This window comes from Aplidium turbinatum, chromosome 9, assembly GCF_918807975.1.
Source record: "Aplidium turbinatum chromosome 9, kaAplTurb1.1, whole genome shotgun sequence".
Lineage (NCBI taxonomy): Eukaryota > Metazoa > Chordata > Ascidiacea > Aplousobranchia > Polyclinidae > Aplidium > Aplidium turbinatum.
This window is the reverse complement of record NC_137480.1, coordinates 23881406-23897974: the sequence shown is the minus strand read 5'-3', so window position 1 is coordinate 23897974 and position 16569 is coordinate 23881406. Positions and strand designations below refer to the sequence as shown.

At 38.3% G+C, this 16569-nt stretch overlaps 1 protein-coding gene across 1 annotated transcript in view; it reads right to left on the bottom strand.

Annotated features, from left to right (window-relative positions):
- LOC145777154 (uncharacterized) overlaps positions 1-12264 on the bottom strand; it is a 28399-nt gene extending 16135 nt beyond the window's left edge. The window contains exons 1-2 of the mRNA XM_082588458.1: positions 12089-12264; positions 4100-4365 (exon numbers count right to left, since the gene is read on the bottom strand). Of these exons, the coding sequence (XP_082444584.1) occupies positions 4100-4365; positions 12089-12250 (428 nt within the window). The 5' untranslated portion in view covers positions 12251-12264. The remainder of the gene's footprint in view (positions 1-4099; positions 4366-12088) is intronic.
- Between the last annotated feature and the right edge of the window lie 4305 nt (positions 12265-16569).

Here is a 16569-nt window from a genome sequence, read left to right as displayed (position 1 = left end):
AACCAGCTTACTAAAAACAACCAAGTTACACGGGTTTTTTAAACGTTTAGCAACGTAAAAACGATGCAAAAGTATACATTTTTGCTACCTGGGTAGTCTTGGCCTGGTAAAAGCTTTTCAACCGAACGACAAGCGCCATTAGGTTGCACATTACTTGTCGAATAGTTTTTGTACGACTACACAAATCACTTGGTTTACATTTTACATCTTATTATCAATTATGATAGCTAGGGATGGGCAAAATAGAATACCGAATATAGAATAACCGGTTGTAGAGTCTAACCGGTTTCAAAATGCATATGAAATCAGATAATTGAAACCGCTTTAACGATCTACTTCGTACTAGTCCGTTTGATCGCAACGAATTTGCTGCAGCGAAAGTAGAATTGTGCGATAGAATTTATCGATTCAGTGCGATGCGGCGTCGGAAAAACGCACGAGTTTCATTGTTCGCATTAAAGAGATCTTTCTTGTCAAGTGCTTTGTAGTCCTCACAGTCTTGCGGAAGTGTGGGCGTGTGGCACGAAACAGCTTAATCCGCTTCAGGATTTTTCTCTATTCCGGTACCACATACCTAAGTTGTTTCTGGTAGAATACAAGGGTCGACTTGCCTTCGCTGAGCCACCCAACATCGTGAGCTCCCACTCTCGTATGCAGGGCAACGTCGACCACAGGGTGTGCGAATTAGCGACCCTCCCCGCAGAAGTACGTACGGGTAGTTCGGCTTTACTGTACTACCGCAGAGCAAGGGGGAGGCAACTTTTTTTTAGGTGGGGCCAAAAAAATTTAAATGGGCAAAATTATTATAATTATAGCTGTTGCTCGAAAATGTTGGGATTTTGCCAGGGGGGCACAGTTTTTTTAGGGGGGCGAGGCCCCCGGTTGGCTACAGGCCTGTACTACCGGTATGCCCGTACTGTAACATGGACGACTTGTTGAGCAGTGGGATTGAAGATGCTGCTTGCAGTAGTGAAGATGAATCAGCAAATTTGGCTTCCCCTGCTTCAAAAATAGATAGGCCTACCTATCTCACGTTGTTGAAAGCATCCACTACATCTCTTCAAAACGCCCTTGTTTGATGGAAACAAAACAAAAACCAATTTTATTGTTTCTATCAGTTAGTTTTAAAATATTTTTGTGTACCTGCTACATCTGCTTCTTCAGAGAGATGTTTTTCAAGTGCAGGTTTAACTGCCACCAACTTGAGATCTCGTTTGACTGGTGAAAATTTAGAAAGCCTAAATTTGTTACACTGCGATAAGCAATTTTTGTGATGTTCATTGTTTTTGTAAAGTCATAAAAATCATTAAAATGTGTCGATGGTAAAAACGGTCAATTATTCTAGAATAGATATCTGTATTCTATATTCGGTTTCAGTATTCTAAAATATTCTAGATTAGCTAATTATTCTATTTTGCCCATCCCTAATGATAGCCTATTTGGAGAGTTTGCGCAAACACTTTATTAATTTTTCAGAAACCCCAATTATGATGTAATGTTTCTTCCCTTATACCCCAGTCCTCAATTATGGTGGCCTTTCATTACTAAAACCTACTATTATGACACAACAATGCAGTTGAGATTGGATTCTTGAATCTTTAATAAGTTATGCCAATTGAAAGCTTTTTTCAATAGTTTTATGCAAATAAGGTAAAACTTAGCATTTGATATGATTCCTTGCAAATACCAAAATTGCTTCTTTTTGTAACACCAAAGTATCGGCCAAAATATCGGTATCAGTATCGGTATCGGCCTAAAAAAGTGATATCGGTATCGGGATCGGTATCGGCCAAAATATTGGTATCGGTACATCTCTAGTTTTTTTTATGTTTTTTTTAAGTGGGTTTTATTAAAAAAACCCACCCGGGTTTTTTTGGGTCGGGTAAAATACCAACAACCCTGTCCCTAACCCTCGCTGATCGCAGTTTCCGCAAACATTTTTCCGTAGTTTCCGCTAACCTTTACCCTAACCGTAGAGTAATCTATGATCTAACCCTAACCCTCGCTGATCGCAGTTTCTAACCCTCGAGTTTGTTTGCGGAAACTCCAATCAGCGAGTTCGGCTTTGTGCTATTAAACTGCAATCAGCGACTTCGGCTTTTTTAAATTTTTTCTCTCAATCTTTTCACAGTACGAACTGAGGGTACGAACTGTTCAGGGTACGAACTAGGTTGCACCCACAGTCAGTGATGGGCATTATCGGCGATAATTATCGGCGATAAACTTTTATCGCTTATCGTTATCGCTTAATTATTTTTTCAGTTATCGTTTATCGTTATCGCCAAAGGCAATATTTGATTATCGCCGATAATTAATCGCCGATAAATTTTATTTCGGATCAACACACAAGTGGAAAGAACATGAAAAGTAATATTTTTACTAGCCACCTAGTTCATGAAACTAAAATTAAAACCAGTTCTTCTTCAGTGCCTGAAGTGTGTGTGCACAGGTCGTTGTCATGGGAGGGGCACGCCCCCTGCAGCGACGGCCTTGACAACACAATAATTTTTAGACTTGCAAATTGCAATGCAATGAAATGCATGCAATAAGTCTCTTGTTGTTTTGCTGCAATCGGCAATCGCGAGTGAATTTTACAATTAAAATGTAAGCGCACAGGCGGTACAGATTCCTTTGAAGCGAAGCGAAAGAAATTGGCAAGTGGTTTATGAAAGTGTCACAATACGAGGCCGCTTTTACATCGGAAACATGGTCTTTCGCGCCACCATCACTGAAACAAGTCATTGCAGAATATGATATTGCTTGAAGCATTTGACATGCAGACCGACATCCCACTTTTTGCATCTTGTAGTAGTTTTTGCATGACAATAGGCGCATCGAGTTGCGTGGTAAAATTATGCTAAATACAGTATAACCTTTCTCATTTACCTATGCTGCATAGACGAGTGGTGAGAGCGCTGGAACGGCAATCGAAAGGACGCCGGTTCGACACCGCTCATGAGCATACAGTTGCGTATCGAGTTGCGTGGTAAAATTATGCTAAATACAGTATAACCTTTCTCTGCTGCATAGCCGAGTGGTGAGAGCGCTGGAACGGCAATCGAAAGGGCAGGACACTTAAAGGCATGCCTGAAGGTGGACATGAAGATTGGCTTCCTTGCCTTCCCGTCCACTTAATCTAAATCTTCAACCACCGGGCGTAAGCCTGGATACGACGACGATTTACCTATGCGACATAGTCAACGCTCAATCAAATATTTTTATTCCCACTAATAATACAGTGCCTATAGTGTAATTCTTATCTCAACAACTCAGCGTTCTGCCATTGCTTTAATGATGGTGTTCACAAAGAAAACAGAAAAATTTATCTGAAATTATCAGTAAATTACGATAATTATGTTATTGTTCTTGAACAAACACGACTAATTTGACAAGCTTGATGGATTTCACAGTATGCACATTTTTACTACCAATAACGCTTAAGATTACTGATAAATTTTCAAGCATTTTGCGTTTTTTGGAATTTTTTCAATTATTGCTGACTTTGCTGTAAACAGCCCGCAGAAAGCAAAATACAAAGTTTGGAATTTTTTATGGTATTTTCATTTGATTTAATTATTTTGCCTACTGCACGTAAGCAGCAGTGTAACTCAATTGATAAAAGCATCCAACTGGTATCTGAAGGTATAATTATAAGCACGGCGGTTACCTCAGTGGTTTGATTCTGGATCAAGAGGTTGAAGATTCGATACCTACTGCCGCTGTTGCGATTCTATTCATGCATAACTTACAAAAAGTTTTGTCCCTTTACAGTACATTATGTTCGATTTTTCGTCATGTTGATGAAAACAGTTCGTGCTGCATGGGGTGGGGCAGCGCTAATCAAGAAAAAAAATTTATCGTTATCGGACATTATCGGCGATAATTTATCGTTTATCGTTATCGCTTAACTTTTTTTTGATTTATCGTTTATCGTTATCGCTTTAGGCATTTTTCGTTTATCGATTATCGTTATCGCTTAACTGAAAAATGAGTTATCGCGCCCAACACTGCCCACAGTACAGTATGTGCATTAAGTATAAGAACAGCAATGTGTTGGGTTAAATGTTTTTTTTCAACAACTTACAATATAACAAATTACCTTCTGCTTGTATTTAAGTCTGCCGATGAACTTGATGAAGATGCAGTTTTAACCAATGCTTGCAATATCATTCCAATCCTTGTACCACTGACCACAGTTGGATTTTGCCATGACTTCCATGGAATGCCATTCCCATGATCAAGAGTACCAGATGAATCAACAACGTACTTATCAAATAAAACGTAACGCCACTCATCATTGCTGCTAAAGTATGCGCGGGTGGCCATTAACATGCTGTAGGAAATTGCCCCATCAAAAACATAAACCTAAATATGAAAGTAATTAGGCATCAAATTTTTGTCATTTGACTGAACTTTAAACGTAAAGCTTAAAACATTTTGCTACACCAGCAAAATTATCATGAAGCATGCCCTTTCTTCATTAACTTTAACCGGTATGATATGCATTTTAATAGATTAGCCCACTAATGGTTCTGTGATTTCACTAATTTGGCTAGTTTTTGTCATCGACTGTGTTGAGTTTGCCTTTATCGACCTTTTCAGCCCGCCAGAAAAGTTTTGTTTGGTTTCTATCCTTCCAAGGTGTTTCTTTCAACTTTCCTCTCAGTATCAAACTTGGCCACCACTTGATAAGTAGCCAGTGCTCTTAATAATATCAAAAGGAGTGTTCGTAGCATATCACAATTTGCATATACCGGTAGTTATCTGTTTCGTTAATTATGCTATGTTTAAAGAATAAGGTACCTTTATAAGATTATCTGACAGAAAGTTTCATCTTGATTAAAGAAATAAAAAAAAAATTTTATGCGAAAATGAAAAGTCCCAATTTAGTTGTGGGACCCCGTAGTCTTTATCAGTGCTCTTCAACCTTTTTGTCCGTGGTACACCTTTTTTCAATTTTTAATAACTTCGTATACCTCACAAATAGCGATGTTTAATTGTGCACAGAAAGCGAAAAAAAAAACTAATAATTAATTAATCGTTTGTTAAAGTGATTATAGTAGTCTTGAACTGGGCACAAGAAACTACGCATGCAAAAGTGCAAAAAACGTCCAAATTGAAGTTGATTTAATGGCTAGCTTGTTGTTGCATTGTTTCGGCAAGTTGGACATAACGTGGTGTTAGCTCTTTCTCTATTCCTCCCCGCAGAATCAATGTCAAATATCGAGTTTCGTTTGTTTGACTTGATCTCAGCAAGACTGGAAAATCCTTCTTCACAAAAATAAGTGGTAGGCATCTGCACCAAGACATCAATGGGTTTTTGCGCGAGATTTTTGTATTTGGGAAATTCAAGAAGAGAAACCCAACATTCTGCTTCCAGACATTGGTCGTTATCTTCAGGAAAATACGTAGTCAAATTGTCGGCAAGTAATTCCAGGTGCCCAACAATAAGGGCAGACAAGTTATCTTCAGTAGAAACGTCCTCAAACTCCTAGCTAGACTCTTTCATGTATTGACTTACCGGTAATACAGGAAAGTCATTGAAGTTCCTCGACAAAGCATTCTCTTTCCAGAGTGCAATTTTCATCTTCAGCGCATTGATCTTGCTAGTTGACCGAAATATATCACCCCCTCTTCCTTGAAGTCTGATGTTCACTTGGTTCAAACAATCAAAAATCTAAGCCAAGTATGCCAATTTTGCAATCCAGAATATTTCACGAAACTTGGAAGCCCTTGGGTCTCCGCGTTCAGTGTAAAATGCCCCTAATTGTTCGCGAAGTTCAAACACACGAGAAAGAACTTTCCCTTGCGATAGCCACCGTACCTCTGTTGTGACTTCCACTATCACAGATCTAAGCTGTATACCCTTCGTATACCCTTCTCCAGCTGTATACCCTAGTTTTGATCTGGTATACACTTGGGCGGGTCTGCTACTATTCGGCGAGTCCGATTCGGCGAGTCCGATTCGACTAGTCCGATTCGGCGAGTTCCCTATTCGGCGAGAGCCTTTTTCGGCGAGTGCCCTATTCGGCGAGTTTTTGAAATTTGTGAAAGGAAATTATCGGATACCGTAGCGTAATTACAATTGCCGTTTTTACATCGTTTTAACGTCGCTAAACGTTGAAATCGTGCAGAAAGGAATAAAAATTAAATGTTTAAACTATTAAATTACAATTCGTCATGTCAGTTCAGTTGTTTTTATTTCTGACCATCATATGAAAAACAATACACGTCAACATAGCAAAGGCGTAGAAAAAGGTAGAAGCGACAAAACACGAACGTTGAAACGTGCTTGTGACCGAAGTAAGTTATTGAGTTGAAAGAAACATACGCGCCGACTTCCAGGGGGCGGCGCCCCCCGTAAATTTATGGTTGAAGGGCAACAAAAATGGTGATGACAAGTGGTGTTTCAAAGATAAAACACTTCGTGAAAGAGATTTAGATAATTTAAACGGTCTTAAAGAATGCCGAAAGCAAGAAAAGCCTACGTTGCTCTTGCCCGCAAAACAGCAGCTGATCGCATGGCTTTCTCATACGGTATGGAAGTTTCAAAGTAGATGGTAGAGTAACTTGCACTGCTGGAATAGTCACGTAACTATTCACTGCAATATTAAGTAAACCAGCTAAATTAGACGCGCTATTTTCAACGAGGCCTTCCCGCTGTGAGACAATTATGATTCAACAGAACGCATTGTTTTCTTCGCAATGTGTGAGAATTAAATCGAAAACCGATAAAAGAAAAGGTGTTTAATGGTCTTGGTCGCAGATATTGCCTGCATTAACGACGTCTCTTACCGCTATTATCACCTAGCTAACCTGACATCATTGTTTTATGCGGCCGCTAAGGTTTGACATCGACTTCAACGATCATGGAATGTTACGTGAAAATAATAACGATTATATCCTACACGCAAAAATAAAAAAATGATCTCCTCTTTCTGTTTTGTCTCGTGAGCTTTGCATATTGCTCAACAAGTGCATAAAGTTTAGAATTGACAAGAAATCATTGAATTTGAAAATTAAGTTTGAATCACTGCAAATAAACGTATTCAAAAGTTTTACTTAGGCCGACGCGATTTCACACTTACGTAATCTACATCGACAATGATTTTTAGTGCGTTCATTTTGAAAATTGCCGAGCTGGAGACAACAGCTTGTCCCGTGTTAGTTGAACTTGTCTTTTTGAGGTGAAAATCACTTGCGAACATCTCGACCTTTACTCGAGTCTAGGCCACGCTCGAGTATAGCCTACTGTATTCAATAAAAGACTATAAAGACTTTCGATAAAAAACAGAAGAGAAAACACTTCGCAGTTGTTAACGCTTTGAAAGTAATTAGCGAAACTAGGTTAATAAAACTGATAGCGGGTTTTCACTCTGCTTGAGATCATGATTTTTTGCGTTTTATTTCGATAACTTCACTGTCTTGATCGTTGTTATTCACTCGCACGAAAAGGAAATGAATCGGCTTGTTTTCCAACAGTTCCAATTATGAGCTAACAATATCAAAATTTTTACGACTAGGCGTACTGCATGCGTAAAACTAATCCTTTCAAGCAGCGCTTCTAATAAATTCAGTTTGGGACCTATTTGTTAATATAAACAAGACACTAAGCTTAATCAAAGACTATTTTAATTGAGTAAAATAGCGTTATGGTTATGACGTCATCACCTTTCTCGCCCCCCAAGGTTTTTTGAAAAGTCGGCGCCTATGGAAAGAAATTTGGCACGGTCGCAACACCTTCAGAAAAATTTAAGATATGAAGGGAAAATAAAATAAAGAAAATGTTACAAAAAAAAATAAAATAAATTTTGTTTATGTCTATAAGTTAGTACTTTTGAATAGTTAAAATGATTAGTTTGGATCAACAAATGTGTGGCCTACAGCTTGGATTGAAAGGAAATTATCGGGTACCGTAGCCTAGTTATCCCGACCAGCAAAAATTTGTTCCAAGAACACAGTTCATTTTTACATTGTAGTAACAGAATGAAAAGGCTAACCAAATGTGTGGCCTATCGTGTTAACGTCGCTAAACGTTGAAATCGAGTAGAAAAGGGAGCTTTTGCTGACTAGGATACTTTGAAACTGAGAAACATTCACAGAAGCCTTTCGATTTGTTCCAAGAACCCAGTTAGCCTAACAGTTCATTTTTACATTGTAGTAACAGAATAAAAAGGCTAACCAAATGTGTGGCCTACTGTAGGCCGCCTACAGCTTGGATTGAAAGGAAATTATCGGGTGCCGTAGCCCAGTTATCCCGACCAGCAAAAATTGCCGTTTTTACATCGTTTTAACGTCGCTAAATGTTGAAATCGTGTAGAAAAGAGAACTTTGCTGACTAGGATACGTTGAAGCTGAGAAACATTCACAGAAGCCTTTCGAATTGTTCCAAGAACCCATTTAGCATAACATTTCATTTGTACATTGATTCAACGTCTGGATACATTATCTTAAAAATGCAACGTATCGTAGGGCTTCTGTGAATGTTTTTCAGTTTCAACGTATCCTAGTCAGCAAAGTTTTCTTTTCTACACGATTTCAACGTTTAGCGACGTTAAAACGATAGGCCACACATTTGGTTAGCCTTTTTATTCTGTTACTGCAATGTAAAAATGAACTGTTAGGCTAACTGGGTTCTTGGAACAAATTTTTGCTGGTCGGGATAACTAGGCTACGGTACCCGATAATTTCCTTTCAATCTAAGCTGTAGGTCACACATTTGTTGATCCAAACTAATCATTTTAACTATTCAAAAGTACTAACTTATAGACATAAACATGATTTTTTTTGTAACATTGTCTTTGTTTTATTTACCCTTCATATCTTAAATTTTTCCGAAGGTGTTGCGACCGTGCCAAATTTCTTTCAACTCAATAACTTACTTCGGTCACAAGCACGTTTTAACTTCGCGTTTTGTCGCTTCTACATTTTTCTCGACCTTTGCTATGTTGACGTGTATTGTTTTTGATATGATGGTCAGAAATAAAACTAACTGAACTGATATGACGAATTTTAATTTAATAGTTCAAACATTTTATTTTTATTCCTTTCTGCACGATTTCAACGTTTAGCGACGTTAAAACGATGTAAAAACGGCAATTGTAATTAGGCTACGGTACCCGATAATTTCCTTTTAAAAATTTCAAAAACTCGCCGAATAGGGCACTCGCCGAAAAAGGCTCTCGCCGAATAGGGAACTCGCCGAATCGGACTAGTCGAATCGGACTCGCCGAATCGGACTCGCCGAAACGGGCCATTCCGCACTTGGGCACTGGCGCCGACTTACGGGGTTACGGGGTGGCCACGCCACCCCGTAACCCCTGTGGCGGGGTGGCAGCCACCCCGTTTAGGTTACATTACTTGCTGCAAATAAATGTAATTTGAACGTACGTTTAAATCTTTTTTTGATCATTGGTTTTCGCTTCAAGTCAACGTAAAGCAAGAGGTGAACCAATATAGTATTGCGAAGAAAATGATTGTTTTTGTCACAAGCATGATACTCGCGTGACATCAAGCAAGCTACGTGAAGATTACGCAACACGTGGCTACGAGTTTTTTCCTTGTTGTTGCGATCGTTTTATTTGTTACTTGTCATAAGTCATTGTTACATTTGTTAGGTTTACAATGGGATTTATTAGTCAATAAAATACGATCTTTCCATTGCGTCCTTCAAAAATATTTTTTGAAAATTTTTAAACTGCTCATAATATCGCTATAAATTATGCCAGCTATAAAATACTTGGAAATAAAATTATCTCGATGATTGATAGCTTCACCCCCTAAATGAATACCTATTTTCAAATTTCATTAAAAAAGTGCAATTTTTGAAACTTTTTAAGTTTCATTTAAAAAGTGCACTTAGTAAAGTAGCAGTTTTAACGTTCTGCAAATTTATACGTTTATATGATTCTATTTGAGGAAAGCTACACCCCCTGCCAATTCCCAATAATAAAAGCAACCTTTTTCAATTGCTCAAGATTTTGCATTTTGAATTATTTTCCGATTTCAATTGGAGTGTACTGTCATCTACTTCATGCTTTAATTTCTACTTTGTTATCTACTTCATGCAGTAATATTACGTGTCAATGCGTGACAAACTGTGAGGCGGGAATTTATTGGTCTGACATAGGAGTTGCTTGTTACATCCAGGACTGGAAAAAATGTTTAGCTTCCCGGGAATCTGTTTTTTTTAGCAAAAAAAATTTCCCGCGGCTTACAATCACGATAATGACGTCATAATTACACCGTTTACAGTTTTCTGGCGAAAAGCCTCATGCAAAAAATATGATATATCATAGACGGCTATTTGTAGCTTCATAGTTCCAATAAACAGTCTTGGTATCGTATTTTATTCGTAAGCAGGCATGACGCACTGTTTGTGCATGATGTGCCCACTTTGATCGGAATAAAATTGGAACAATAGGCTAAATTAGACGTCGCATGCTCACAGATTAGATCCACTGTCTCACCGACCACCGTGTGAATGTCATGAAACAATACATCACGAGCCGCTTGTTACGTACTTCACAAGTTGACAATGACAACGCTTCATGCTCGAACGGGTTGATAGTATGTGCATGAATAGCATAACCAATTACGAAAATCATGCTAAAACAGCTGTTTTTGTAAATAAAAGAAACCGCAAGCAAGTTTTGTCCGTGCGAAATTACTACAAATACATTACCGGGGCATAAAAGATGGTGACGATTTCTTGTTGTTTGGTCTATCTACCACACCACAGCAGACACTTTGTACACTTTCGAACGAACGACGAACGTCATTAGTACCAAAATGCCATAGTTTTCCTTTGAAATGTAGATTAAGAGCCTGTTTCGCGATGCTATTACACTTGCTTATGTGTGGCCCATTCCATTGAGTAGCTCGTCGCTAATGTCTTTATTTTGTTTTTTATTTATGGATGTTTTTGTACCTCCGCAAACATTTCGACTTTTTTCAATGACACTTCCCATGCTTTTGACGACGCTTTCGGACGGACTACTGCAACATATTTGTGTAATTTTGCTAAGAACATGTTCAGCTCTGACGTACAAGTTGGAGGTCGTACATACGCATTAAGCAGCGATACGAATCAGTGTCGGAGCTGCAATATGTTAGCAAATTACGATGACGGTGAATGAAAGACGTTAGTAATGTGATTTTTACGGTAAAAATTTCCCGCAAACCGACAAATTTCCTGGGAATGTCATTCCCGGATTCCCTATTTTTTCCAGGCCTGGTTACATCATAGAAAAAATTACGAAAAGTCGTCCAGTAAAAGTTTTCGCCGACATTCCAGTTTTATTCTGCTTAAAGATGCCACCGAAAAAGCGTTCAAAATTGCAGCCCTCCATTGAGTCATTTTTTGTTGCGTCTAGTCAGGATTTCAGCCAGCATGAAAGTGATCAAACGCCTCAACGAAACGAAAGTGTGCCACTGCCAAAAGGCGTTAGCACGAGCAGGATAATCGCTGTTGAAGGGAGAAGCTATCAAAAATCGTGGGGAGCGAATTCCCGTGGCTACATTACGATAGATGCAAAGGTAGAGCATTCTGTCCGATTTGCAACTGCTTGATATATTTGCAAGCAATGAAACAATTTCATTAATGCTTCCAAACGTGGTCTGCATTGTGAAAATATACTTATCGTTGCCTTCCACCACCTGCAAGGCGGAGCGATCGTTTAGTGCACTCAGGCGCATAAAAACCTACTTGCGATCTACCATGACAACTTGACCAGTTGATTAACAGTTAGATTGACAGAGCTGCTGTTCGCAAAAATACTTTTGCCAAATGTTAATTGTCAGAGCAGCAACGCACCAATAAAATTCACGACATACCTCCTGTGCTTTGTTTTAAAGTTGCTTTGTAAATTATCGAGCTACAAATCAGGTGTGAAAAGACAATTGCATCTACGAAACACGCTTAGTAAAAATCAAACAAAAACATGCAGTTTGAAAGTTTTTAGGTTGCCATATTGTGCTATCCGCCACCCCGTGCAAAAATAAAAGTCGGCGCCTATGCACTTGGGTATACAGTATACCCGGTTGAAGAGCACTGCTTTAATTCAATAATATCATTGATAAAGCTTACTTTTTTTCCAGAATTGGAAGTGTACTCAGCCGACAGACATGATTGCAAATGTTTCAATGAAAGGTTTTCTTCGGAGAAATAACTGTTGAGGTCAGAACTGGACAACGATAATCTCAAGAGAGCACAAATAATAAAAAGAAATTGAACTGAGTGAAACAACATATTGCTTAAACTTAAGCATATCTACCAAAATACAAACATAAGTTAGGTAAACTATATGTCAAAAGGTTGATTTGACCACATTTTTGCTGGCCCATCATGAATTATAATAATAGCCTAATAACAACATATGAGATGTTGCAGAGTGTTTATTCATCTTTCAATTATTATCATACAGTAAACAAATTGATAAAGACAATATGTATTGAAGCTAACAGTTGGTATCAACACGTTGGTACCAACAGTTGGTACCAACAGTGATACACACACAAAAGTAAACACATGTAATATCAGTGAGGGTTTTATCAGTACTCATTGATATATTCCCAAAAAAAGATAGAAGATTTGTAATTGTTAAAACTAAGACAAAATAAGGACAAGTCAAAAACAAAGACATTTCTTAGAAATAAGGACAATTAATTTTTCTAAGATATTGCTCTTTAAAATAAGGACAAATCTTAGAAATAAGGACGGTCAGTGTTGCCAACCACACTTAATGAATGGGTACCAAATTGATGAACAGAGTACCAATTTTTTTTCACCTTTAAAAATAGCAAAACTTTTATCAACTTTATTAGCGCAGAATAAAATTATGATCATAATTCTTTCCATCAAGTTTTTTTTTTCCTTTCAGACAACTTCTTTTTTTTTTGTGCAATTTGCTTTTATCGTGTCGAGCCAAGTTAGATCGATAGGGATTGACAAGAAAGTTACAAACTTTACAGTAGCTGAAATCTTTTTATATTTGTTATTTACCAGGCTAGATTCAGATGGGCTGCATGACCAAGTGAACAAGGGCGCCGGAAGCGGGGAGGCAAGGGGGCAAATGATGCCCTTTTAAGGTCATGTAAGCTGCTGCACATTTTGCAATGCATTATTATATATATAAAAATTTCAGCTTTTAGCCTAATTATAATCTTTCATTTATGCCTCAAACTAATATTCACGACACAAAATTCTGTATCACAGTAGGTAATTAGCCTGCATCATAATAACATAGCATGATGCCCTCCCGTGCCATTGTTCTTTGCATACCGGACACTTGTATCATTACTCGATAATGAGCTGATGGATGAGCATTATTGCTATATCCTTATCTTAAAACTTTAAAAAAAATTAGCTATTCAGCAACAAAAGCGCCCTTTTTTCATAATTCTGCCCCCCCCCCATTCAAAAACCGTTCTGGCGCCCCTGAAAGTGAATTCAACTTCCCATGTTTCAAATGCTTACTATTTTTATGATAGCATTTGGTTGCTTTTACTTTTGCCATATACCATACGTACAGCAAATCAATTAGAAGAAGTAACACTGCAATGGCCATAGAGTCACCCATTGGTGCACAGAAATAAGCAGTTTAATATAATTACACTATTAATCAGTTAATATATATAGCAGGCCTAGCCAATGTTTTCTGAAAAAGGCTATTACTGCAACTACGTTAACATTACTTCTGTTTTAAGCTAATTGGCCACACCATTTATTTAGATACTGGCACAGTGGGTCTACAAATTAGTGGTGTAGCCTACAGATACTCAAGTATCAGTGTTATCGGTTCAAAACAGTCAGTTTTAAAGTTTGCAACTGCCATGGCCCAAGTTTTAAACATGTAGGCATACCGTACAGTTTATTTAAAATCATAGATTAATAATCAGAACAAATGTGTGATGTGACAAACAAATAAACTGATGGATTGAACAAAGAAAATTAGGTTCAGTTCTTTCAGCCGGCTTTCTTTCATTCAGCTGAATCTAACTTCACCAGCAGTTCATTCTATTAATCTGCTGCAAAGCACTTCTTCAGCGGAAACCTTCAACCGTCACAGCCAATCCAGTCACCTGCCGTACTTCAACAGGCTACCCAGGGTTGGAAGTCGTTAGTCAAAAAGCAATGACTATTTCACTATTCGATAGTGCCCAAAAAAGCAATGACTTTCCGCTATCGATACTTAAAAAAAGCAACAAATAGCAATTACTAAAAATTGACTGGCCAAAAAAAGCCCAAAAACAAGACACAGGCCTCGAAACTGAAGGCGGCCATCGCGGCCATGGCCGCGATTAACCTACAAAAACCGACATTTTGTCCGCCGGGTCTCGCCCTTCCGTCGGCCGCATTTGTCCGCCATGAAGTTCCGAGAAAATTTACGCAAGCGGCCCTGTGAATAAAGTACTTTGCCACTTGTAATCACAAAGGATTAGAAAGCAGTCAAAGTATCCGATAAATCACAATACACCCTGTCTATGCTTGAATTGTTAACATTATTGAGTGACCAAGCAGCTGATGTCTGACCTCCGCAGGATGCAAGTGACATCACAATACATTTTATTGATGCGATATATTCAGTCTTCGAAATTAGCGTCGGCAAATGGCGCATTAGCGTCGGCAATAAAAATGCCGAGGCTACACGAGCGCTTGTAAGGTTAGGGTTAGACATTCCTCCCAGTCGTTATGGCACAGCCATAGATTTGTTCCTTAGTCAACACCCTGATGGATCTCTATGAAAAAGAAAGAGGCGTGTGGATTGGTATCAAAGCACGAAAGCCGCAAAACGTGGACGCTTCATTGCGAACGGCAAAGGCGTGATGACGCGACAACCTCGTGCTCCGATACAGCATCTGATGATTCCGATTCTGACAGCTAGTTCTTTATCAAACAGACTTTGTGTTGTTCGCAGTATCCCAATTGTGCCGAAATTATGTTAGTGTATACGTAAATCGATGCAAACTTCTCGCAGGGAGCTATTAATTTGTTACCGGTACCTGATTGAGCAATTGACATTATTTTATGATAATTCAACGTTGCTAGATGTCGAATTAATGCAAAACAAACGTAACTTTCTTATTGGGCATTGTTGTTACGCAATATAACCCGCCGAAAAAATTAAATCGATTTGTGCTGACTCGAACGTTATATCAACCCAAAATTAACTTACTTTCCCCCCGTGAGTTATTTAACGTGAATTACTATAACAGCGTGCGACGTGCGTATCTTGTTGCTCGCTTTATCGCTACTTTTGGCATTATTACATCACAACAAATCAAACAGTGCGGTCGTGATAGACTACTCTAGTATATTTTTCGCTTCTGCCGAAGTAAAAATGTGCTAATTTCGAAGACTGTATGTTGATGCGTGTCGAAGTTCCGATGGCCGCCATGTGCTTGTGATTGGCCGCCGAACAGCTTGCTTCAGTCGGACACGTTTGGCCGCCGGAAAAAAAAAGTTGTTTCGAGGCCTGAGACACCCGCAAACTCAAAAAAAGGTACCAAAACTCGAAAAAAAAACAATCCCAAACTTGCGGGAAAACCGCAAGGTTTGCAACCAGTGCTTCCACTTCTGACAATTGATAAATCCTCTTCAGTTTCCTTTTTTGTCCTGAAAAATCCCCTTTTTCTCAATCGGAAATCCTACAAAATTTCCTTAATAGACGAGGTTATTTTTGACATTATTTAAGTTAAAAAAGGTGCCAATACAACTTTAAAGTTATTGTAATCTCAATTAAAGTTATTTTAATCTCGATTTTTTTCAGTAGCAATGATATGTCGAAGCAACGATGTTTGGTGCTCTTGCACAAGACGCCCTGTTGGTCAACCGGAAAAAATGATGACGTCACACATATTGGAATAGACTATTATGAAAGAGGAAGAGCGGGGTGGAAATGCACTGAAACACACCGGAAAGAAATTGTCTCCCATTTATTGATTTGTTGTTCAATTTCAACAAATTTGCTATCGTAGGAAAGCACAAGCATAGATCTAACCAACTAAGTTAATACCAAGTCCCAAAATACTACTAGCTCCATCTAGTGGTCACTTAAACTTGACCATCAAAACTTCAACCAAAACTTCACCAAAACTTCATTTTAAATGATAAACAATCTAAATCAAATCCAATTAAAAGAACATGTTACTGTGTATTGAAGTACTAACTTTCATTTTTATATCTTATTTAATATGCGAGCAATCGTTGTTCGAAGACAGCCCCCCAACGAAGCTTTTGCCCAATGCATTTCAATGACGAATCGATCGTCTTTCAGTTCACGCCCTATGTGATCACGATAATTAATTGTCTCCCATTTATTCATTTCTTGCTCAATTTCAACAGATTTGCTATCGTTGAAAAGCAGAAGCATAGGTCTAACCAACTAAGTTAATACCAAGTCCCAAAATACTTCCAGCTCCATCTAGTGGCCACCTAAACTTGACCAAATGCAAACCATCACCAAAACTTCATTTTAAATGATAAACAATCTAAATCAAATCCAATTAAAAGAACATGTCACTGTTTATTGAAGGGCTAACCTTCATTTTTATATCTTATTTAATATA